This window comes from Mesoplodon mirus (assembly GCF_964341445.2).
Source record: "Mesoplodon mirus genome assembly, chromosome: 8".
Taxonomy (NCBI): domain Eukaryota; kingdom Metazoa; phylum Chordata; class Mammalia; order Artiodactyla; family Ziphiidae; genus Mesoplodon; species Mesoplodon mirus.
In genome coordinates this window covers 29,023,312-29,047,417 of record NC_138984.1, presented here as the reverse complement: position 1 = coordinate 29,047,417, position 24,106 = coordinate 29,023,312, and the positions used below count along the sequence as shown (strand labels likewise).

The 24,106-nt window shown below is 42.0% G+C and overlaps 3 protein-coding genes across 4 annotated transcripts in view; 2 read left to right on the top strand and 1 right to left on the bottom strand.

Annotated features, from left to right (window-relative positions):
• The window catches only part of LOC309809342 (uncharacterized protein), a gene marked incomplete at its 5' end in the record, with an annotated part of 71,945 nt that extends 65,854 nt beyond the window's left edge, over positions 1–6,091 (top strand). The window contains 3 exons of the mRNA XM_082630405.1: positions 395–442; positions 3,030–3,198; positions 3,834–6,091. Coding sequence (XP_082486531.1) covers positions 395–442; positions 3,030–3,155 — 174 coding nt within the window. The 3' untranslated portion in view covers positions 3,156–3,198; positions 3,834–6,091. The remainder of the gene's footprint in view (positions 1–394; positions 443–3,029; positions 3,199–3,833) is intronic.
• A 1,223-nt stretch (positions 6,092–7,314) lies between these two features.
• Positions 7,315–8,402, bottom strand: LOC309809449 (thioredoxin, mitochondrial-like). The gene is given in 2 exon segments (XM_082630513.1): positions 7,315–8,123; positions 8,127–8,402. Coding segments are annotated over 2 exon segments (498 nt in total). The 5' UTR covers positions 8,343–8,402; the 3' UTR covers positions 7,315–7,841.
• Positions 8,403–10,795: 2,393 nt separating this feature from the next.
• CCNYL1 (cyclin Y like 1) overlaps positions 10,796–24,106 on the top strand; it is a 35,218-nt gene continuing 21,907 nt past the window's right edge. The window contains exons 1-3 of one of the 2 annotated variants that reach the window (XM_082631089.1): positions 10,796–11,387; positions 20,673–20,747; positions 22,653–22,687. In XM_082631089.1, coding sequence (XP_082487215.1) covers positions 11,159–11,387; positions 20,673–20,747; positions 22,653–22,687 — 339 coding nt within the window. In that variant the 5' untranslated portion in view covers positions 10,796–11,158. The remainder of the gene's footprint in view (positions 11,388–20,672; positions 20,748–22,652; positions 22,688–24,106) is intronic. The other variant, XM_082631088.1, reaches the window with a different exon arrangement.

The window sequence follows — 24,106 nt, the reverse complement described above, 5'->3', positions numbered from 1 at the left end:
GTTCGTGGCCCGGTCCGGAAAGATTCCACATGTCGCGGAGCGGCTGGGCCCATGAGCCATGGCTGCTGAGCCTGCGCGTCCGGAGCCTGTGCTCCGCAACGGGAGAGGCCACAACAGTGAGAGGCCCGCGTCCCGCAAAAAAAAAAAAAAAAAAAGTACCCTTCACATTGCTTCTGGGTACAGGGCCTGGTGGGGGGCGGTGGGAGGGGCGGGGAATAATGAGGCACTTGCTGCCAGTGCCAAGTTTTTAAGGGGATATCAAAACAATGATCAAGATAAACAATACTTTAATAGAATATTTTTAATGAAAATATGTTTAAAAATCTATGATGAACAAAATATCAACAATTTAAATAGAGCCAGATAAGTATTACTAATTTCTCCTTTGTTTCAGGCTCCATTATGGCTCAGCATGGCACTGCTCCCAGCCCACAGACTGAAGGTGGGGAACCTTCAATTATTCAAATCATTATTAATCGCTACTTAACTATAATTAATTATCCAAATTATCCTGAGCCTCAGAAGCGGCATTGCTCTCTCTGTGATTATTTGGCCCTCAGTCAAGGCCCTGTAAGGATACCTGTAGGGAATGTATATTTTTCTGATCCGGTTTATTTCTTTCTCCTCCGCAGACACCTAATCACAATTGCTACCTAACCACGACCTTCTTATCTCATTGAGGACTCTGAGAGGCAAGTTTCTCCCTATTCTTTTATAGAAACATCAAATGCCAGCAAAGCATGATTTCTACCCAAAAGAGCGCTAAACAGAGCTTGCAGATGTTTCAGGCTTCTCCCCTGATACTTCTGGAGAAGGGCACACAGACCTTGCCATACCTTGCTTCAAAAGCAGGCAATAGCAAACAGCGTGTTCATTCCACCTACTTCCCAGAAGGGAAGATCCTTATGTAATGGGTCAGATGGGCCTTTGGTCCCATATGGAGAGTCTCCCTGAGGGACGTTTATATTACTGTATCATGGGGGTTTTGTGGGTATTCGTTTCTGCGTGTCAAGCACTTCACAGTACACATTCACATGGAAATTACTAATTAAGAGTAGCAGTGATAATAACACTTAAGAGTGCTGTTTTCATCAATGGTTTCATTTTACATAGCACACCTCCTTTGCTGGAACCATAGATTCTAATTTGCTCTGTCAAAGTTATCACTAGAAAAATAAGATATTCTTAGCATGTAAACGTTAGGAAGTTTCCTCTATTACTCCTCTCCATTTGATTTAATGGACTATATGTTACTTTCAACATATAAGTTGGGACATCACAAAACAAACTGAACCTATGGCAAATTTGTTTCCGCAGAAATCTGTGTTCTTTCTAGTTACCAAAAATCTCAGAGACCAAGGGGGGAAAGGAATTATTTGAATGGTGGGTAGTGCATAAGACTTAGATACGGTTGCAGTAATTTAGCATAATCCATTGTAAGGTGATGGTCTGGACGAACTTCCTAACAGTGAAGAAGTTGGCTTTGAGGGTTTTTTTCTCTAATTGAAGGAATGCTGCTCACCACACCTGCCCCATATTGTTATTTATTTATTTTAATTTTTAATTTTTTGGCCTCACCGTGCGGCACGTGGGATCTTAGTTCCCCATCCACGGATCGAACCCGCGCCCCCTGCATTGGAAGCACAGAGCCTTAACCACTGGACCACCAGGGAAGTCCCTCACCCATATTTTGAGATTAATGTCTTTACCAGAGAAGTAAAACCCACTGGGATTACATATCCTTGTCTAGTAAGAAGTCTGACTACTCTGAGACCACCACGTGGTGAGGGATGTCCAGCCAGACCCAGATGTTCCAGCCTTCGCAGACCAGGCACCTGACATAGGAGTGAAGAAGCCACTGTGGACATTCCAGCCTCAGGAGACGTGACATGGAGAGGAACCGAGGAGCGCAGCCGACAGCCAGAACAGACACTCCAGCTGTGTGGCCCTGTGTGGGCCATCTTGGCCATGTCCAGTTGCTAGATCCACTGCCGCTGAGGCCCCAGCTGTCCTGGAAACGGGATGAGCAGTCCCCACCGTGCCCTACCTCACCCATAAAATTGTGAGCGTTAGGAAATGACTGTTGTCGTTTAACAATGCTGCAGGGGAACAGAAACTAGAAGGAGAGGCACAAAAGAGAATAGAGAAGACTGAAAAATAAAAAATAATTATAACAGTTTCCAAATTGTGATTGTTGGTGCTCTCAATTCAACTTTTTCATTCATTCATCTGTTCATTCAAGAAAAATGTATCGAGACTGCCGCAAGCTAGGTATTCTACTTAGTGCCAGGGATACCAAAAAGCTCAATAAAATAGCTCTGTCCTCAGGGGAGTGGCTAGTTTAATGAGGGTGTCAGACAATTACCACACAATGTGATACAAGGCTGCTTTACAGAAGGAACTCATGCACTCAAGATGTAGAATCTCACAGCCTTGAGGGAGTCAGAGAGTCAGTGCAGAGGAGGACCCGCTTGAGTTAAGCCTCAAAGAATGAGTAGAGGTTTACCACATGGCCAAGGTGGGACACAGCAAACCGGTTGCAAAGAACAGGGTAGACTCATTTCGGACATTGGCTTCAGCTACTTCTGTGGTCTCAGCTTTTCTTTGCCTCTCCTGGGCAAAGCATTGATTGCATAAACAAAGTATTATTTTCAGAGGAGTATTTGCTTTTATCTACGTAGTAAGTACAACTGGAATGAAACAACTCATGGGGTGTATGGCATTACTCAACGTAGGCTCATCAAATGAGCACCCTACGGAGGCCAGGTCTAGTCACTAGAAGGGACAAGGCCTTACCCGCCCCCCAAATGTAACCTAAGTCGTTGGGTTTTTCTCCAAGTGTTCTTCCTATTCAAATATAACTCTCCATCCAGTTTGCTGTCCTAATCCCTTCTGATAGAAAAGTTCTAGAGGTACTTCAGGGTGGATGCCATGCTATGAGTATAAAAATCGATTTGTCTCCAGAACAGGACAATAGAGCCGTCATGAGAAAAAATTCATGTCCTAAAGTCTATGATCTTTGTTTCTAGGAGGCGTACCTGGTTAAAAAGACATCTTCAAACTTTTCCGTGCCGTCAAGTTTAATGAAACTCCTCCTTCTAATATCAACTTCATTTGAGGAAGCTGTTGTCAAAAAGGCTACTAGGAGATACTGAGGGGAACACGTTAAATCATTGCAAGAAAATGGTTCTAACTTCGGTAAGGCAATTTTAAGAGAATAAAACGGAAATATCTTAAATGTACCAAGATGTCACACAAGGGAAACAAATGGAAATATGGAAATGCTGGGAGGAAAGGCGCATTGGCATGATTAAGAAAAATACAATTGAAAGCATCTAATGTGTTTTTTTTAAAACACTCTGCCTTGTTCTAAGTGGATTTGGCAGTGAGTTATTTCCTGGGCAAGTGTAGAGGGGAGCTCTCTTCTGAAACTAGTTAAGTGCAGACCACATGCTTTTACAGTCTTTGGAGCTGGAAGTAGAGCTGGCATCTGCTTTAGAAAACCAGGAGAGAAACGCACTTCTACCCCCGCTTGGAGGTGATTGAAGGAAGCACTAACAGTGGGCCGAGAAAGAGTTTAGATTTCCTGTAACACTTAGACAAATGGAAGTAAATAAACCATTAAATGGCAGAGAAAAATAACTGTCCCAGGAAGGCAAAAGGAAACCCCTAGTCTCTCTTAAAACTGCAGGCTTTTCCTAGAACTTGTCTCAGAAAGTTTGTCTCTGATGTTTGTTTTGGAATTGTAGCCACAGGGGACGTTTGGGGCCAGAACTGACCTGTCCAGTGAGCATTAATTGCCCTGATGGTATGGTAAACTAACACCTTTTCAGTTTTTTTTTTTAGAGCATTATTTCAACTAAATTCGCATTCTCATCTCAATGGACTTACTTGGCAGAAAGAAACCTAGATGTCGTGAGAAGAGAGAAGATGGGAGAAGAGTTCAGAAGGAGTAGAAAAAGACACATAGAAGAGACACTGGGTAGTTTACTACAATGGTACTGACTATACCAGTACCATTGAATGCTCTACTTACTAAATATTCCGGATTATAATGTTCTGAAGTTGGGAATGAAAGAAGTCAAGTTGTTCCACATCAAATCAGGTATAATAGTTATTCTTAACTTTTTTTGTTTACATACATCATTGAGAATATGATGATAAGGGTAGACTCTGTGTCCAGAAAATATGTACATATTACTTACACACAGAATCCTCTTCTATAAGAACTAATCGTGATACTCAAGATAGAATCCAATTAGTTACAACACACAAATATAATATATAATCCTGTTCACTTGACCATCATAGACTTTCTTGCATCTAACCTAGTTTCATTCTAGAGTTTAAGCCTCTCTCCACTTTTTCTGTCCTCTTAGCTTAAGACAAGATCATTACAGAACTTCTTGTATAAATTTTTCATACGTGCTTGCAAAGGGCTGTGGAATTTTATCATGATCATTCTTGAAGTTGAAACTTCTCTAATCTTTTCTTACAGACTGTTCGTTACAGAGAGTGCTTTCAATATCCAGTTTCAATATCTAGTTCTTCCTTCTGCATTAGTTACTCAGCTATATGATTACATTTTCTGAGCCTCCCTTGCAGCTCTGTGGCCATGTGACTAAGCTTTAAGCCAATGATATGTAAGCACTGTACTATGTGGATCTTCTGAAAAATCTCCCTTCTCCTCCTTCACCCTACTGTCTGGCATGAAGTCACAATAGCTGGAGACCAATAGCCATGCTGGGCCATGAGTTTGAGATGTGATGGATAAGACTGTCTGTTGACTCCCCTATTAGAAGATAAATTTCACGCGAACAGGGACCTTGTTTTTCTTGGTCAAAGCAACATTCTCTGCACCTAAAAAGTGTGGCCTGTGGTAAGGGCTTGGGTATTGAACAGCTGCTGAATGAATAAGATGAATGAATGAAGGAGTTTACTCCAGATCCATCCATGTAAAACACTAATCATCAAGTTCTCCCAGGGAATGTTCAGCCATCAGTAGGAATATGCAAGGTGTCAGATTCTATCACAGAATCACATTCTTGCTTAATTTAAACCACATTACTTCTCTTTGCTTCCTTTTGGTCTCCCAGACTTGCCACTGTCATAAAAGGATACAGTTTTTTCTTACTGCCCTCCAATGTTCTCTTTTTTTTTTTTTTTTTTTTTTTTTTTGCGGTACGCGGGCCTCTCACTGTTGTGGCCTCTCCCGTTGCGGAGCACAGGCTCCGGACGTGAAGGCTCAGCGGCCATGGCTCACGGGCCCAGCTGCTCCGCGGCATGTGGGATCTTCCCAGACCGGGGCACGAACCCGTGTCTCCTGCATCGGCAGGCGGATTCTCAACCACTGCGCCACCAGGGAAGCCCCGATGTTCTCTTAAAACAACATATTTTCAAATCTGTTTTCATAACGATGCTTCCTAGTATTTTTTCTGCTTAGCAACTTAAAAATTCTTTAATTTTCAAGGTCACACCTACCTATTTTTGCATGCGTCTGCTGTTAGATGCAGGCACTATTTTGAAACGATCTTAGGCGTTGTCTCTAGTCTACAAGAATATCCAAAATGGTATCTAATGACATTCCTAGGACTTCAGACAATATTATTATTGTTGTGGAATGTAGTCACTAGGTCCTAAGGATTTAACAAGACGTTGTTTACTGAAACTGAACTTCATTGAATCCTTTCCCATTCCACCGTGGTTTCCCACATTTCAATCTGTTGCCTGTTTTTGTCCCCAAACCTTACTTATATCTTTTTTTTTTTTTTTTTTTTTGCGGTACGCGGGCTTCTCACTGTTGTGGCCTCTCCTGTTGCGGAGCACAGCCTCCGGACGCGCAGGCTCAGCGGCCATGGCTCACGGGCCCAGCCGCTCCGCAGCATGTGGGATCCTCCTGGACCGGGGCACGAACCCATGTTCCCTGCATCGGCAGGCAGACTCTCAACGACTGCACCACCAGGGAAGCCCCTTTACTTATATCTTTTAAACAACTAAATTAAATATTAATCATCCTTGCTTCCCTGATATTTGAGGTGACCTTTTCCTCCTGGTATCCTTTTAATAAAGAAGAATATTCCCTGTGGTCTTTTTTTTGGTCTCTTATGTGATTAAAGTGTTTGTAAAGTTCACACATTTTGCAATTACATGTCATTTTCTTCTTAATTTTTTAAACTCTTCCCCACAAAGTTGTTGCTATGTCTTTTAACTATTTGGAGGAACAAATAGTTCACATCTTCCACTTTTGTGACATACCTATTTATACCTGAGCTCCTTGGTTTTTGCTCAAATTTCTTTTCAATTTATCCAACTTTGAGGGAAGATATTGTTTCTCTTTTTGTTAGGTATATTGAGCTTTTCTGATGTGTAAACTTCTCTACACATTATCCTCTCTTTCCCAGAGTAGCTTTCCAAACAGAAGCCTATTATTTTTTTTTATTAGTTTCTGCTTTATAACAAAGTGAATCAGTCATACATATACATCTGTTCCCACATCCCTTCCCTCATACATCTCCCTCCCTCCCACCCTCCCCATCCCACCCCTCCAGGCGGTCACAAAGCACCGAGCTGATCTCCCTGTGCTCTGCAGCTGCTTCCCACTATCTATCTACCTTACGTTTGGTAGTGTATATATGTCCATGCCTCTCTTTCGCTTTGTCACAGCTTACCCTTCCCCCTCCCCATATCCTCAAGTCCATTCTCAAGTAGGTCTGTGTCTTTATTCCCGTTTTACCCCTAGGTTCTTCATGACATTTTTTTTTTAATTCCATATATATGTGTTAGCATACGGTATTTGTCTTTCTCTTTCTGACTTACTTCACTCTGTATGACAGACTCTAGGTCTATCCACCTCATTACAAATAGCTCAGTTTCGTCAGAAGCCTATCATAATAGAGAAAAGTAGAGGTCGTCAGATGAGCTCTTCCTAAACCTATCCTCTATCAGAAATGTCTCAATTCTGACAGACCCAGAATAGAGGTCTGTCACCCAGGTCCTCTCTCCTTGCTTTTCTCTCAGTCCAAAGCTAATGTATGCCTGCCCTGGAATGCATCCAGTTCTGCCTTCTTGGGGACTTCGCTCTGTCAATTCTGCCGTCTCCTCTAACCTCAAACTCCTTTTTTCTCTGTCAGCTCTTACCTTTTAACATATAAATATACTCACATTTTTTTTCCATCTTAAAAATTAAAAAAACATTCTTAACTGTACATCTCCTTCTAATGACTACCACATCTCTCTTCTCAACCAAATGTTTGGGAAGAGAATCCTTGTCTCCATTTTCTCACCTCCTATTCATTTCTCCTTTTTTTTTTTTTTTTAGAGGGGATCACATAAAGTTCTTTATTACAGACCTACAAAAAATTAGGGAATTATGTATATTACTCTCACTTGTTGGGGTTTCTTTTTTCCTTCTTTTTTTTTTTTTTTTTACAAAACAGCAGCAGGAAAGAAAAATGCAGGAGGCAGATGAGCCAGGCACTGGGGTTCAGATCAGAAGGGAGCAGGGAGACCAAGCTGTTACTGCAGGCTGGCCCCAGGACTCTGTCCCAGCATCCTAGGAGCACGGCGACAAGCCCTAGAGGGAGCAGAGAGTGGGTGGGGAGACGGCTGTCCCAGCTCGGCGGCGGCACCGCTCCTTGGGCGGCCACCCTGACGGTCAGCCAGGTTGGGAGCACTTGAGGCTCCTGTGTTTGGAGGCCTGGTCTCCAAAGCATGGACCCACAGGGGCCAGGCAGAGGGAGGAGATGGAAAGGGCTGGCACAGAAGGGCTGTGTGTTCTATCTGGGTCCCCCGGGACCATGGGGCCCAGGTGGGCGGGCGCAGTCAGGACGCTTCCCTGCTTGTCAGCCAATCAGCTTCTTCAGGAGGGCCTCCAGCTGGTCCTCATCCTTGAGGCCCACAAACTTGTCCACCACATCCCCATTCTTGATGGCCGGCACGGTGGGCACAGGTGACACCTCATACTCTATGGCGAGGTCTGTGTGGTCATCAGTATCCGGCTTGGCCATCACCACCTTTCCATGCTGCTTGGCCACCACCTTCTCTAACCTTGGCCCCAGGATCTTGCAGGGACCACACCACTGTGCATGGAAATCCACAACCACTGGTGTCTCATTGTTGACAACTCAGTCTTGAAAGTCTGGCCCATCCTGGATGTTAAAGGTCGTTGTACAGACTCTGGTGGTGTATATTGACTGGGCTTGGCTGGGTGTTACTGTCAGGTTATTAGGACTGCGCTGTGGGGCCTGCAGGGCCCTGGAGGCAAGGGGCGCCCACTGACTCTGAGAGGGCTTCCTGCAGATTATGGAGGCCAGGAACCTCCTCAGGAGAAGTCGCTGAGCCATCTCCCTGCAGCGAGAGCAGAGGGATGCACAGCGCGGCCCTCCCCACCGGTCAAGGGCACTTCTGTTCCCTATTCATTTCTTTACTCACTGCCTGCCATCCAGCTTGCACACATCCCCAGTCACCCAGTTGCGACAGCCAATGGTATTTGTAGCTTTCCTGCCCCACGGACAACACTGGACAATTATGAATGGAGCATCTACTGGCCAGGTACTGTGCTAGGTGCTGTGCTCCAGAAGTGAGAAGCAGATGTGATCCCTACCTTCATGGGACTCACGTGATCAGTCATTCCTGATTAATACTCAAGTCCCTTGATTGCCACTGCTCCCTTTGGCAGGTTTACTTAAATGCCACTTAAATCTCCCTATTTTTGAAGACCCCTTCTTTCCTTCCCTTCCTTCTCTTCCTTCCTTCTTGCTTTCCTTCCTTTCTTCCTTTCCTTATTACACATGTCTTCTCAAGGCAATCACTTCTATACCTACAGCTATTCAATTTGTGTATACTCTAATGACAACACAATTTTAAATGTTGTTTTCATTTACCAGTTTTATTTTACATAGGATGCCTCATTTACTAAAACCATAGATTCCAAGTTGCTCCATGAAAAACGTGATATTCTTAGCTGTCAACATTAGGGAATTTCCCCAATCACATTTTTTAATTGATTTAATGTGCTATTTTTGAAAACATAAGTTGGGATATCACAAAATGGACTTAGCCTGCAGAGGTTTACTTTCAACCAGAGAGCTCCATTTCCATGCTCCACTTAACAGAATGCAAGATGATCTTCCTTGCCAAACCTCTTCCTTTTCCTGCACCATCTAAGAAAAAGTAACCACACTCTACGTAGTTCCCTAAGCCAGACCCTAGCAGCCATTTTTGCTTCTCTTTTCCCCTTCTCGCTCCATATCTGGCCACTAAGCACTTCTATTCTACCTCCCAAATGACCTCAGATCCTTTCCCTCCACTCCAGTCTCTGCCACTGCCTTTAGTTTGAACCCTCACTCCTCTCTTAGATGAATATAAAGTCTCTTACTGGGTCTTGTTGCTTCCATCAGTCCTACTTATTGTCAAGAGTGACCTCACCACAAACCACCTGATAGTGACTCCTTAACTTCACAACGTTCAATGGCTCTCATGTTTCTGGGAAAAAAACCAAGCTCTTTACCCCGGCATCTACTTGGGGTTAATAGACCTAGGTTTGAATTTCAGGTTTAAGTACTTTGCAGCAGTGTGACCTCAGACAATTGGGCTTTCTAAGCCTTTGTTTTCTCACCGTGCCCGAGGTCATTGAGGGCAGGACTATTTCCCACAGACGGTGTCTGGCATGTAGGAGGGACTAATCAATGTTGAACGAAGGGAAAGTATTTTAAAATCCACATCAAAAAATTGTTCCTCCTTAAAAAAAGAAAATCCTGATACACTATGCCACTTCCAACCAAATTTGACTTCTACCTTTATTTTCTGATCATCACAATAAGGTGCCTTTAGGGATCCACACAATCAGGGATCAAATCCTGGCCACACCCCTGATCAATCGTGTGCCCTTGGGAACGTTACTTAGTTTCTGTAAAATCTGTAAAAGGAAGGTTTCTGAGGATTTTGTTCCCGAGGGTTAAATGAGTACCTCACTTGGAACGGGGTCGGGCGCATAGTGTTTGCCAAACGTTAACTATCGTTATCATCTTCATCAAATCAAGACCGTGGTACTCCACTTTGTGACTCTCAAGTTTGTATGAGAAAATCGTGCTTTATGCGTTGTTGTTGGCTAAAGTAGGGAAACCTGGAAACTCCTGCCATGGAAGAGAGAAACAGGCGAGAAAAGCGAGTTGCTGAATCCCAGCGTCTCAGAGGTGGGAGGGAGGAGTTCGGTACCTAAGTTGCCGATGAGGAAGTGGAGGGGTGACGTGTCCTCGAGTCTCATTCAAGACACAGCCACAGCTCTTTATTGAGAGTAGGACCAGGGCCCCGGTGGTTGCTATGGTTAAACTGCAGGCGGAAACTAACACTCTTTGGAAGGCAAGACAGGAGGAGCATTCAGTAACAAAAAACGGTCAAAAATTGGGGTGTAACTAAGTTCGTTGAGCAATACATCAAATGAGTCAATTGTCGACCCGGTGAAACCGAGTTGCTAACTGAACTGGCATTTTACGAACAGGGGCTTTCTACAGAGCCCACTGACTCAGGACGGCTTCGATTAACAAACTCCCGCGGCGCTTCCCGCAGGATCAGAAAGCTCGGAGCGCGAGAGATGAATGGAAACCGGAGTCCGGGGCGCGCCGCTCGGGGGGCGGAGCAGCCGAGGGCGGGGGCGGGGCATTGTGAGTCACATGCCTGCGCGCTGAGGAGGGCGCGTGGAGGGAACTCTGGTTGTGATTGGTCCGTCGTAACCAGGTGACCGAAGGACACGTTCCGGTAGGCAAGGGCCGGCCAGGCTAGCTGCTTTCAGTCGGGAGGCGGCGGCGGAAGGAGGAGGAGCTCCGGCTGCGCTCTCTCCCGGCAGTGGCTGCACGTCTCAGCGCTTGTCTGGTCCCCACCCCTTTTAAATAAGCCGGTCTGGTCGCCGCCCTCACAGACTAGTTGGCTCCGAGAAGGCGGCGGTGGGGGTGCGGCCGGGGCCGGAGCCCTGCCCGGGGCCCGGCGGCTGGGCGGACGGGCGAGCGGCGGGCGAGGTCGCGTCTGCATGCGTGGCGCAGCCCCGGCATAGCCCGGGGCTGCCAGTGCCCGCCGCGCCATTGTTGGGGGAGGGGGCGGCTGCTGAGCGCGGCGGAGTCGGGGGGCGAGCGGAGGCGGCGGCGGCGAGGAGTGGAGGCGCCCCATGGGGAACTCGCTGTGTTGTTGCGTGTCCCCCAATGCCACCAGCCCCAAGTTGGGCCGGCGCACGGGGTCAGAGGAGCCGGACTACAAGTCTGAGGTCTACGAGGCGGCGGCCGGGGACGCGGTGGTAGTAGCTCCGCCGCCGGCTGCCGTGGAACCCGCCGAGTTGGATTTCGGAGGCAGCGAAGGCCACCACCTGCAGCACATCAGCGACCGGGAGATGCCCGAAGGTAAGAAGCGGCGGGCGCGCTTTGCTCCTCGCGGGGTCGGCGCCGTCTGCTCTCGGGCTTACCTCTGGCCTCCGCCGCCCCCAGGGTCCCCCGGGAGGGAGCCGCCGCCTAGGGCTCCTTCTTGCCCGGAGTTGGCTCTCCCAAGGTTGGGCACCGGGGACGAAGGCTGGCTCTGCCTGGCGTCCCCACCCCTTATTCTTTACCCGTCGCGTCCGGCCAGTCTCCTTTCCTCTTCCCTACCCGAATGCCCAATTCTTTCCCCCGTTCCCATTTCCCAGCCCGGCCTGAGACCCTCCAATCCGCGGCCCTTCCTGTTCGTGGTTCTATTTAACATCTCGTGGGACTTAGCAAAGACTTTCTGGTGTATTCTCTCTTTTCTTAATGAAAACTTAAATAACTTCGGCGTATCCATCCCGTCTCCCTATCCAGATGGTACCTAAGCGAAGGAACTAGGTAAGGGCCTGATGATAGACTTCCATTTGTTAAGGTAGTTGATACTCGAGACAATTAAGACAAACATAGGATTTGTCATTTAAATTCAAAATAGATCTGGACAGAGTCAATGTGGTGTTCTTAAGTAAAATTCTTTGGATTTTAATGTTTTCAGTCGCCCTGATAGAAGCTACTTTATCCCTTCTAACTATAATTTGAACACGATAGGAAAGAAAATGGTGGGAGGGGGCTTAAAATAACTGTGAACGGTGTGAAACGTTACTGCCACGGCTGCAGAGAATAGTTGTTGTTTTTTTCTTTACCAAAGGAGACCCCATGGAGTTCTGATTACTTTAAAATTCCCACTTTGACACAAGTATGTCTTTAGCTGCACAGCCTTAACCGACTTCATTTACCCGTTGCCTGTTCTAAGGGAGGGGCGACGTGGTTCCTGAGACGGCTGGACAAAAGTTTCAAAGGAGAAAAAACAAATTCAGATTGTAATTTGTAATATACAGGTATGGGAGTTAACATGCCACATCCATTCAGCAGAAAAGTGTCTCCATGACTCCCCCCTCCCCGCCCACCAGTAGAATCCTATTCAACTTTAAGAATATTCAGGTAAAAATTCTGAAGACTAAATGGCTGGGGGGGGGTGTTGTCGGGGAGGAGAGAAGAGAGGAAATGTTTGATTTTTGCCTCTAGAATTTTGGAAAGGGATGGCTCTAGGTTAAAAAAAAAATTTCTGGGTAGCATAGTGGCACTTTAATAAAGACTGTGTTCTTTAAAGTATAAAACATTGTATCATAAAGATGTTAAAGCCCCACTGGCCCATTTGTTTCATTTAAATGCCAGAGATTATTTCATTATTTCATACACGAAATGTCTTACAGCTCTTCTGTTTAAATTTTAGTTGGGTTTACTTAATTTCTTTAAAAGTTAGAGTAATTAAGCCTGTGGATTCACCCTTATGATGGACGTGGCTTTGTAAGTGGAAAGTACTCCCTTTTCAGAATAGTTAGATATTGTGAAAGAATGAACAAATTATGTGAATTAATTGTAGCTTTAAACACAAAGCATGTAAGTACTTGTGAAAACTGCTCTGCTTGTTGCTATAAGGTAAGCCTCTAAATAATTTTAAAAAACAGTTAGTAGTTGCCTAGTGTAGGATGAGAGACGAAAATTGGACCTTTATAGAATTCTTTTAAGATTTACAACGCATTTTCATGTGTATTTCACTCGGCCCTTCCATCTACAAATAAGGCCCGTGTATATTCTCCCTCTGTTGCCGATGAAGAAGCCAAGACTTAGAGATCTGAAATGACTGTGTAACACAGCTACTGAACAAAAGAGACAGACTTGGGAGGTGGTAGATATGCCAAATTCAGTTCTTGGGATGCTTAAGAAACTGTTTAGAGTGCACCTTATATTTTATAATTTATCCATAAGTTAGGCCTATCTCAGCATACTCCAGTTTATTGCCATTCCAGTTTATTGTACACAACTCAGAAGCAACATTTACCTCTCCATTCTATGTCTGTACATTCATTGCAATGGATATGAATAAAAGTAGAAGTCATGAAATAGCCTAAATTTATCAGTCAGGTAAACACGTTGATATATTTTAAAGAGTTTGTTCTGGTGAAATCCAGTTGAAGCCGAGAATGCCCTGGACAGAGGGATATAAGGGGAAGCTGGTAAGCGGGCAGGTAAGGTACTAAGCATTTAGCATACGACTATGTATGATAAGGAAGGAGTGCTAAATCAGGAACTGGAAAAATAGAGTTCATGGGTACAGAATTTGCCTTTTTATGTTTAACATGATTGTTAAAATTTCATTTCAATTTGTCTTTTTGGGGGGGCATTCAATAAAGTGATAAGAGAAACCTCAATTTCAGCATTTGCCTATTAATTAAGTTTCCATAGAAACAAGGTCAGAACACCAAATATAAAGTACAGGCACATTGGAAGTTTGCTCTTAATGTCTTTATTTCAGACAATTTTATATCAGTTTCCCTGGAAACTGAGAAATACCTACTCAGATATAAAACATTTTGGCTTTTCTACAGTGAAGAATTATCTGGTTACTTAGAGAAAATCATACATAAATGATGCTCTGTCTTGTTCTTCAGAAACATTGGAGAAGAACATGATTTCTTCAAGCCATTTCAAAAAAGTAACTCCTAAGAACGTAGTATGGATTTCAGATAGACTCAAAAGAATTTTTTTTACTACTTTGTCTTTAACAGTATATCTAATATAACTGATGGCAGTGTCATAATAGAAAATAAGATGCTAAGGTCGTATTATCTGATTTTATTTTTATTCATCAACTTTTCATACAGCCTTTATGTTGTGACCTTAGGAGCTTTGCTAATTTTCTGGTGAAAGGTGCTCTCTCAAGTGACCCCTACCTCCCATCCCCCTGAAGCGTGGGTAGGGAAGGAATTGGCAATATGATGTGGAAAAACCTCTGAGCAACAGATCTTTCCTCTTTCCAGTAGCTATTTTAAACACTTTTTTTTTTTACTTTTTTTGGTGACAGTATTAATAAACATTTGATGTAAAAGATTTAGAAAACACAGAAAAGTCCTTCACTCACACTCAGAATATCCAGAATTTTTATTAATATGTTGGTGTTGATTCTTCCTGAACCTTTTGTATGCATATAAACATAACATTGTGTTTATTTTACAAAGATGAGATTGTTCTTTATGTGCCACTTTGTAACTTTTTGTTATAAAGAAAAGTAATGACATGAAGCTCCTGGAACTGTGCTGACACCTAGAGAGTGCTCCAGGATGATGTATTTCCATGCAACTGCACATAGCTCTACAGCCTGCCTTTTACCAACTGTTTACTGTGCCATCGAATGGTGGGAGCATAATTCATTTACCCAGCCTTTATGGTTGAGCATCTTTTATAATCCCATTATAATGCTTTATTCAGGGGACACAGATAAAAACTGATGCATTGTACTGATACTTCCCTATAGCATTCTGATTGTACACTTTGTCTTACGACTTAATTAAATTCATAGGGTGAGTCATTTTGTAGTTAAAGTATTTTAACATTAAATGTTCTTTTCCCAAATTAAAGTTACCATTGGTTTTTCACTAAACATTAGATTTCCTCTTTTAGGTTTTCGTGGTTCTTGGTAACCTGTCTTGTGTCTTTGATTCTGAGTAGGTAAACTACTACTCTGAGAGATGTGAAATTAACTCTGGTCTTAGGTGACAGACACATTAAAAGACAGCATTAGAAGAAATCTTAGATGATGTGGGAGAATTGGGAGAAGCTTAACTGGTTTGGGGTACACTGAAACATGATTATTAAGCACCATTCCAGAGGCAGGACAAACAGGGGTTAGACAAGACAAAGCCTGTACCCTAAGTCAGGTCCTTACTTTCTAGAGGTGCCTGGGCGCTGCCAACACAAGAATCACGTCAGGTAGTGAGACACTGAGAAGAAAGAAAATGAAGGTAATGGGCTGGGGAGGAGGACAGTTTTACAAGGGGTGGTTAAAGACAGCTTCTCTCCTTAAGCGACCCATGAGCAGTCCTGAGAGAGCCATGTGAGGATGTGGGAGAAGAGGCTTCTGTGCAGTTCCTAAGAAGGGAATATGCTTGATGCATGCAAAGGACAGAAAGATGGGTGGCTGCAGCTGAGTGAATGAATGCCAGGAGGAATATAGGGGATTAAGACCTTGTATGCCTAGTGGGCCTTGACAAAAAAATATGAATTTTAGTCTAATTGCAGTGGGAAACCATTGAAGGATTATATGCAGGGGAATGATGTTAATTCTTAGAAAAAGGGAAGGCGGGTAGAGAGGGTGGAGGGAGATCAGACCAGCTACTCTGTGAGAACAGACTGTAAGGGCGGAAGGAAGCCGGGAGGGAGACCAGTTAGGAGGCTGGTGCGGTAGCTCAGGTGAGAGCCAACAGTGGCTTGAACAAAACAGCGATATTAATAAGGGCCTAAAATAGGCTGTAGTATATAGATTGCTCTTGCATTTCATTTGATTCTCACCATGTTCTGAGTTAGGTAGTGTAATAATTCTTCTCTTAGGTATAAATTGAGTTGTCCAAGGTTTTAAAAATGAGTATTGATAGAGAGAAGGACTGTAAATTCCAAATGCATGGCATATAGGAACAGAATTTATTGATGACATTATGTGAGCTTCTTTGGAATTCTACCTTTTTTCTCACCCTTTTTTTGTTGTTGTTTTAGTGTATTAAAATAATAAAACTTTAGAGTTAAAACAGTAACACAGCATAATGTGAAATGAAATAAAGGTAACTTGCAACCCAGAAAGGTTCTTAAAAGTCCAAGAAACTGAGTAAAGGACTCTTCAGAAATATATAAAGCCAGGTATACTTACCTATATGTCACCTCTCAGTCATGATCACTGTAAAACTGATTGAGGATTAAAATAAGGCAAAACTGAGAACCAAGGTAGAGGCAGGTACAGAAGCAGTTGGAAACCAGAGTTGGGAAGTTTGGAAGCCAGGATTGTCAGAAGCTAGGAAAGCAGGATCAAGGCTTGGGTGAGCAGTAGACTGGCAGGTGCAGAGCCTGCTGCCCTCTGGTGAGGCAGCCCAGCTCAGGGCTGGCTGGCAGGGACTCCCTGACTGGGGTGGAAAGTGTGGACTCAAGGAGATGAAATCATCAGTTTACATGGTAATTGTAAGAATTGTAATGTTTGAATTATGAGCCATAAAACTAATACACTGTACAGTATAGGGATGCTAGGGCAGTTCAGTAAATGCAGTGGTTACCTTTAAGTAAACTGGTGCTCAGCAGTTGGCCCAGAAACTGCTGACATCTCCTGTTTATTTGGAATATATCGAAATCAATATGTTGATATTAATCTCTCTCTGAAATATGCTGCTTCTGTCAGATGCTTTCTTGGTCACTTCCCTCTCCCTCTAATATTTTAACAAGGAAAAATCATTTATCGACAGTTTGATAGCATAGTTTTAACACTTTTAGCCTTCAGTAATGCATTTCATTTGTTCTAAGTTGCCTATATTTTCACTTTTTTTTTGAGGTACGTGGGCCTCTCACCGTTGTGGCCTCTCCCGCTGCGGAGCACAGGCTCTGGACGTGCAGGCCCAGCGGCCACGGCCCACGGGCCCAGCCGCTCCACAGCACGCGGGATCCTCCTGGACCGGGGCACGAACCCATGTCCCCCGCACCGGCAGGCAGACTCCCAACCACTGCGCCACCGGGGAAGCCCACATTTTTAACAGCTGCAGTTGAGATGGATCTTAACAACTGGTAGAATCTTAGATTGGAGGAAAAACAGTGTTCAGTGTCGGTGGTGTTTTACAGGTTTCCCCTGAGGAATGTTTACATTAAGACCCGAGTTTAATTTCTTTTTAATCATACTTTTTCTACATCGACCTATCATGCTGTCAAATAAGTTGCAATTTAAATTGATAATACAAAAGTGATGGGTCTTAAAATACAATTTTAATCATAACCCCTAATCATGAGCTCAAGAATATTTCTCCTGGGTAAAACATTCTTAGAGGCTTCTAAAGAAATAACTTTAGGAAGAATCCATGTAATTTCCTGAATGCACAGTAATTTCCTGAAGTCTCTAAATTACTGTGTGTGCATGTGGTGGGGAGAGGGATGAGAGGGATGGTGGGCGGTAAAGCTTTACTTAATAGTTGGCAGTCTTACCTTTGTGATGGTGAAGAGTGTGGTAGGTTTTATCATAGTCTCCTTAGGCTCTTGGGAAGATAGTTAATGGAAAGTGCAGAAATATTGTGTGTATGTATGAGTTTACTGTCTAATGGCTCACATGTCCATTCTATAAAATAGTGATGTATTTTTCATCAGCAAAAAGTGCAAGTTATATAGAAAATTGTTAGTTATATAGGCTATAAACAGAAGATTAATATTTTCTGAAAACCTCATACAAACTGACAGCAGTAGGGCCCTGGTGTTTACAGTACATTCAAATGATAGGCCAACTCACCAAAGTGGAAATAACACTGATAACTGGGGGAAAATGGTCAAACCGTGTAATCAGAAGAAATACAAATTAGATCTACAGTGAGGTTCCTCATTCAGATCAGTAGGAATTTTTTTTTTTTCAAGTATCCAAAGCAAGGGTAGGAACTCAAAATGTCATGATTGGTAGCATTATACCCTAATGTGCCCCCACCTTCTTTAGGAAGCAATTTAGCATTGTACATGGAGCCATGAAAGTGGTCTAACCTTTTGGCTTGGTCACCCCACTTCTGAAGATCTTTGCTAAGGAGATAAAACCATTATTTTAAAAAACTATATACATGAAGATTTTCCTCATAATATTTTAAGAATAGTACTTTGTAAGCACCAATCCCCAGCAATAGGGGATTGCCTAAGTCCAGTATAAGAATAACATTTGATGGGCCAGTGTGTATTCATTAAACAATAAATATGCAACAGTGGGGTGGAGAGCGCTTGTTAGTAACAAGAAGACATAAATTGTACACTAATTAGAGCTTTTTTTAACGTATAAGAAAAGCAACTAAAAGTAATGGTTATGAATCACTGTGTGTTAATGATTGTGAATGGTTGTGTTTAATTTTTAAACAGCATCGTTTTGGCTCATGCAGATTTTTGTTCATGATATTTGTTAAAGGAATGAGCAAGTGACTTTTACCTTTCCCCACCTTTAGTGTGATCAGCAGTACTGCTGATTAACCAGGTCTCCTTCAGTTGCAAGTTAAAAGAAAATCAGAGTCAAGCACTGCTTGACCCAGGAGTTAAATGATCTCCGCAGTTCTGCTCTCCTCCGTTGATGTCTCCTGAAAAGCCTTTCCCCTCATGATAGCAAGGGGAGTGTCCAGCAGCTCAAGACTAGCTAAGGATCCTAGAGTACAGTTCTGCCTTTCTCTTTTCTTGGGAAGTCCCAGGACAGCTGTGATTGATTGGCCAGTCCTGGGTCCTGTGCCCACCTTTGAACCCCCTAGGATAGAGTAGGGAGAGTGCCAGCTTTTTTCTGGTCACTTGGACTAAGTTTACTTTTTTTTTTTTTTTTTTGCATGTTGTCATTTCTTTTCTCCCAGCCTACTTGATTTTTGTATTTAAATCTGTAGTAGCACATCTTGGTTTGGCGTGTGTGTGTGTGTGTGTGTGTGTGTGAGTGAGTGAGAAAGCTTCTCTTTGATTCTGGCACTTACTTTTCCTGGACTTCCATTGAAAATTGTTAAGTTTTACCATGCCATAGACAGTGATAAATAATATAGCTACTTTGCAAACATTTCTGCTTATTTTTTAGATTCAAATGTAGTCTATTTACTTTCTTTTTGGTATAGGTTAAGTAGTCATGAATTCTTTCGGAAGCCATAGGTTAGAGGCAGCTGTGAAAGTCTGCCTGTCATTTTGTGTACAGCTGAAATAATTTATTTTCCCATTGTCTAATTTTTCAAATATGTAGGAGAAAAAACTTTAAAATAGTTTTATGGGTCTTTTACATAAAAATGTTGAATAGAATATTTTCTCCAAAAGCAGCTTGATAAACTTCAAATTCAGTGAAGGAATTTTCATGAAGAACAAAGCAGTTGGTTTAGCTATGTAAATTACTAGTGCTGGCAGTAACGTTAAAATGGATGGCTTAGATTCCTGTTAAAATGGGAAGTCCAGAATTACTGTTCGTGCAAAATTCTTTCTGGGCGGGAAAAGGGGATTCTAGGTAAATACATTTGTGAAATGCTGGGTTAGACAGAATTCACTACTAGACTAATTAGTTTTTAATATATCAATGTGTGTATTCTTTTGATTCTCTAAGAGGCAGGGATTTCACTTTGACCATCAAACCCCTCTTTCAAAAACAGATTATTATGTGGTTTGGGAAATAATTGCCTTAACCATTACTCTTTATCTGAATCTTGGTCCAGTTTCTTAAAAGATTGGTTAAATGGTTTGAGATGGACTTTGCTGAGGAAGTGTCATAGGGCTTTTATGTTTGTTTGTTTGTTTTAAACAACAACCTTACTATCCTATGTGGTAGCTTGTGCTTGTTTTGCATTTCTGCCTAAATAGAAGACACTATCCCACCTTGGTGCAAGGTGGACTACAGGCAGACCCACCTTTCTATGTAGGTATGGCCAGAATTTTTTTCAAGTAGCCCTATGATCTACTCCAGGAAGTACTCTTATTGAAGCCCCAAATTAATCATGCAGCGTGGAATGAAGAAGTGAGAGTTTAGCTTTGGAAATAGAGGGCAAAGTTAAAAATCACTATCATGGAAGTGTTCCTATAGATTAGAACATTGAACTTTTATGTAGTCCTCTTAAATCTGCCATGATGAATAGCCCCCAGATAAACCACAGCCAATTAAATGAGTTCATTTGTTGAATGGAATTAGAATTAGCCATTTGATTGTCTGAAGAACATTTGCTAAAAGCAACTCACTTGGTTTTGGCATATTTGATACATTGAGCTGGTATCTGACAGTAGTTGGCCACTGCATAACTTGCTTCTTGAGACTGTTCCTGGAATGTGCTAGTAATATCAGCTTTAAAGGAGGGTGACTGAATTTTTAATTGATAAGTAGGAGGGGAGTCACATATATGATTCATCTAAAGTTGGCATAGATTATTTAGGTGCAAGTTAAAGAAGTCTAAGACATAGCCATGGTTTTATTCCACATGTATGGAGAGTTTCTACAATTTTGCTGTTTCCCAATAGAATTTTTATATTGTGCCTTTACTAAAATTGCCTTTTTGTCATCACTAAAAGCTCTTCTCAAGGCTATTAAAAGTGGTTTAAATCAATGTGTAGCTGTCTTTAAAATCATGTAGTTTTCTACTCAACTAAATCACCACACCTTTTTCACTTCTTCCTATACAGACTTACCTTTGGAATCAAACCCTTCTGACCACCCAAGGGCAAGCACAATTTTCCTGAGCAAATCTCAAACGGATGGTAAGACAATGTTTTTTTTTTTTCCCCTGAGAAAAAGAGTGAAAACTGTTTTTGTTTTGTGTATTATAGGAAGTATTTAGAAAAACTCTTACAGTGGTTTAAATGTTTCACTTTTTCATGTATTCACTTGTCTTATTTTAATATGTTGATGATACACTTTCTTTTAGTTGTCAGTGTTTTAGTGAGGAGAACACTTAGACTATCTGTTTATACGTTTTGCCACCTCTTTATCAACATAGTCAACTGGCCACATGATTTAGATGTGGTCTGTTTCTCCATGCTACTTTGTCCTTTTCCCCTTGCTCCAAAGAGCACATATGTTAAAGATGAATGATAGGGTTTAGGTCACAGTTAGGTTTTCATTTGATCAAATCAGAAAAATCAGTCGTTATATATGGGAATTGAGCCTTGTGATTTTGGCCCTGTTTTACCCAAAGTTCAACCAGACAAGCCTATCTCATATCCAGATTTATGCTACTCAGAACTTTTAAGCTATTCAAAACTTTCTCATCCTAATGTAGTGCTGTGCCAGGGTAATAAGGGCAACATGCCTTATGGGGTTCCCCAGAAGATTATCCTCAGCATGTGAAACTCATATAAATTTCCTGTGTCCTCCTTGTTTTAAGATGAGAATCAGAACTGTAGAATTTTTTGCACTCCTTCTTGCTTGCTTGTCTTCCTTAATGTTATGTTAAATCCTAGTTTATTTGCTAAAAAGCCATACGTGACCAAGTTTTTCAGTTGATTACGAGAGCGGGAATACAAGAAGTGAACATTCCACAATATTTAAAGTGATGCAGCACAATAAAAAACGGAGGTTTGGTTTTTTGTTGTTTTGTTTTGTTTTTTGTTTTTTTCCATTAGATCACTGGTTTTTATAAAAGGATATAACTCAGGAACAGCCAGATGGAAGAGATGCATAGGGCCAGGCATGGGGACAGGGCACAGAGCTTTGATGCCCTCTGCAAGGGTACTACATGTTCACCAACCTGGAAGCTCCCTGGGTTTCTAACTTGCATTTTTCTAGTGTGTGTACTTGAGCCACTCATTTCTGGTTAGGATTGCTCTATTTCTCAGTTTCTTCCAGAGCCATGAGCTGCTCACATGTAGAGGGGCTCTGGAGACAGTAAAAGAAAAGGTGTCCCATGCCTGCCTCTCTTCAGCCTTAAGGAATCCGTGCCTGTGATGCCCATCTGGAGTTAAAGGAGGCAACGTGAGCAAGAGTGTGGCCTAAGACCCTCTTCAAGCTTTTATTCTTCCGGCCTTTGTTGGAGCAAAACAGTTTCGTGTGCTGTAGATATGTTCATTTAGGTCAGCACACTCATTTTAAAATTTACATTTAACATAGGTTACTTTCCAGTTGTGTATTTTTTCAGTAAGGTATTTGAGTAGGTTACCATTAAGTGGTTCAGGATGCTTCCAGAGATACTGGTGCGTTTAGAGATGAGTGCCTGGCCAGAAACTGGTTCTTAGAGTTGTCATCTGTAGATTGTGGTAATTAAAGTAAGCTGTGTGTAAATGAAGAATTAGAAGATACTACTGGCTAGTAGTTCAGCTATGCAGCAGGTAAATTTTTTTATTAGCTAAGTTTCTCACCTGGCCTAATTTGCTTTGTCCTTTTCTTTTGTAAATGGGGAGTCCTTCATTTGTACCTAATACAAATATAATATAATATAATAGAATATCTATTAGGTCAAAAAAGTAAAACTAAGTTTTTAGATTTTATTTATAGGACTCATCTTGCTGGGTGATTTAAATTATATATTTTGTTGGAAATTATTTTAAAAAATAGAATGGAATTTTATCTCATTGTGTTATTGGTAATCCATCAAATAATTAGCGACTACTTTTATTTTTCTATGGCATTTGTATCAGAATTCATCAGTTAATTTTTTTTATTCTTAGTGCGAGAAAAGAGGAAGAGCAACCATTTAAACCATGTAAGTAAACAGTTGAAAAGTTAAGAAATTAATAGTTTGAATTAAAAATATGTCTGCCATGATTCCTAAAAAATATGATGGATCCAATACTGTAGAATCTTTTTTGTAGATTTTCTAAATCTCTATTTCCCTAATTATCAAATGTATTCAGGAAAGTCTTTGACTTAGTAGTGCCCATTTTTTAAGGGTTCTGACATTTAAGTTAAATTTCAATAATATGGTTGTAGTATAAAGATCTGCCTTAAATTCTTTTGCCTTATTTTTCTGATCTTATTTTTTAACCAAAGTAATAAAAGTATAATAGGTAAGTTAATTTTTAGCACTATCCATTGACCTCTTGTCATAGCAGGTGAAAGCTTAGCTTCTTCACTCCACCATGACGTTATCTCCCCCCCTCTGTTCCCTCAACATGTATCAGTTTTTATTAAATCAGAATCAATGTTTACATTACTACGACTCTGCAAATTTGTGTGTGCATTGCTGAGCCATATAGTTCTCTGACTGTGCCTCCTCCTTGTACACCCTTCATTCTTTTTCTTAAATATTAATGAAATTGGAGCACTTCTACACTTCTCTAGGATAATCCAATCCCCCTTTTCCTAGCCAGCGTGATCTCACACAGCCAGATGCAGTAAGTAGCTCCCTGCCCGGTCTCCCTGCTTTCACATTCTTCATTTTTTCTGTGGAATTAATTTCCTGACTATAGTCACTTGTCTGTTTTCTAACAGCTATTTTTTTCCCCAAATGTTTTAACATTTGTCACATGCCTATCAAAAATATTTTCCGTCTACTAAGCCACATCTGTTCCATTTTTTTCTTGGAGACACTTTTCCCCAATCTTTTGTCTTCCTACTGCCATATAGACTAGTGTTCCCCTAGGCCTGCTCTGTGCCTCTTTTCCTGGGATATCTGTGTGAAGTCGTCTGGGATCTCACAGAACTCTGCTCTCTTGTGTTGGATCCCCTATGTCCTAGATTCTGTTTCCCTCTTGTTATACTTCCTTGTTTTACTGGAGCACATTTTCCTGGGAAAAGGGCACATGGGCAGAAAGTTTATAGAGATCTAGCCTCTCTGAAACTCCTCCTGTTTGATAAAGTATAGAATTCTAGGTTGAAACTAATTTCTGCAGTTCTACAGACATTTCCCTCTCATCTTCTCATTTACAGTGTTGCTCTTAAACCTGTTGACATTGTATGATATGTTGTACATTACCGATTTTAGTCATTTTCCCCCATCCCTTCCTTCTCTGGAGCCTTTTAGTACCTTCTCTCTGCCTGGGATTTTGAAATTTCGTAATTTGGTTTGGTATAGACCTTTTTTGTGTGTTTCTTTGATATTCTGTTTTTTTCTTCCAGTTATTCAGATGTTGGAAGTCTTAGACTTACCAGATCGCTAACTTTTTTCCCCTCCTGCTTTGCA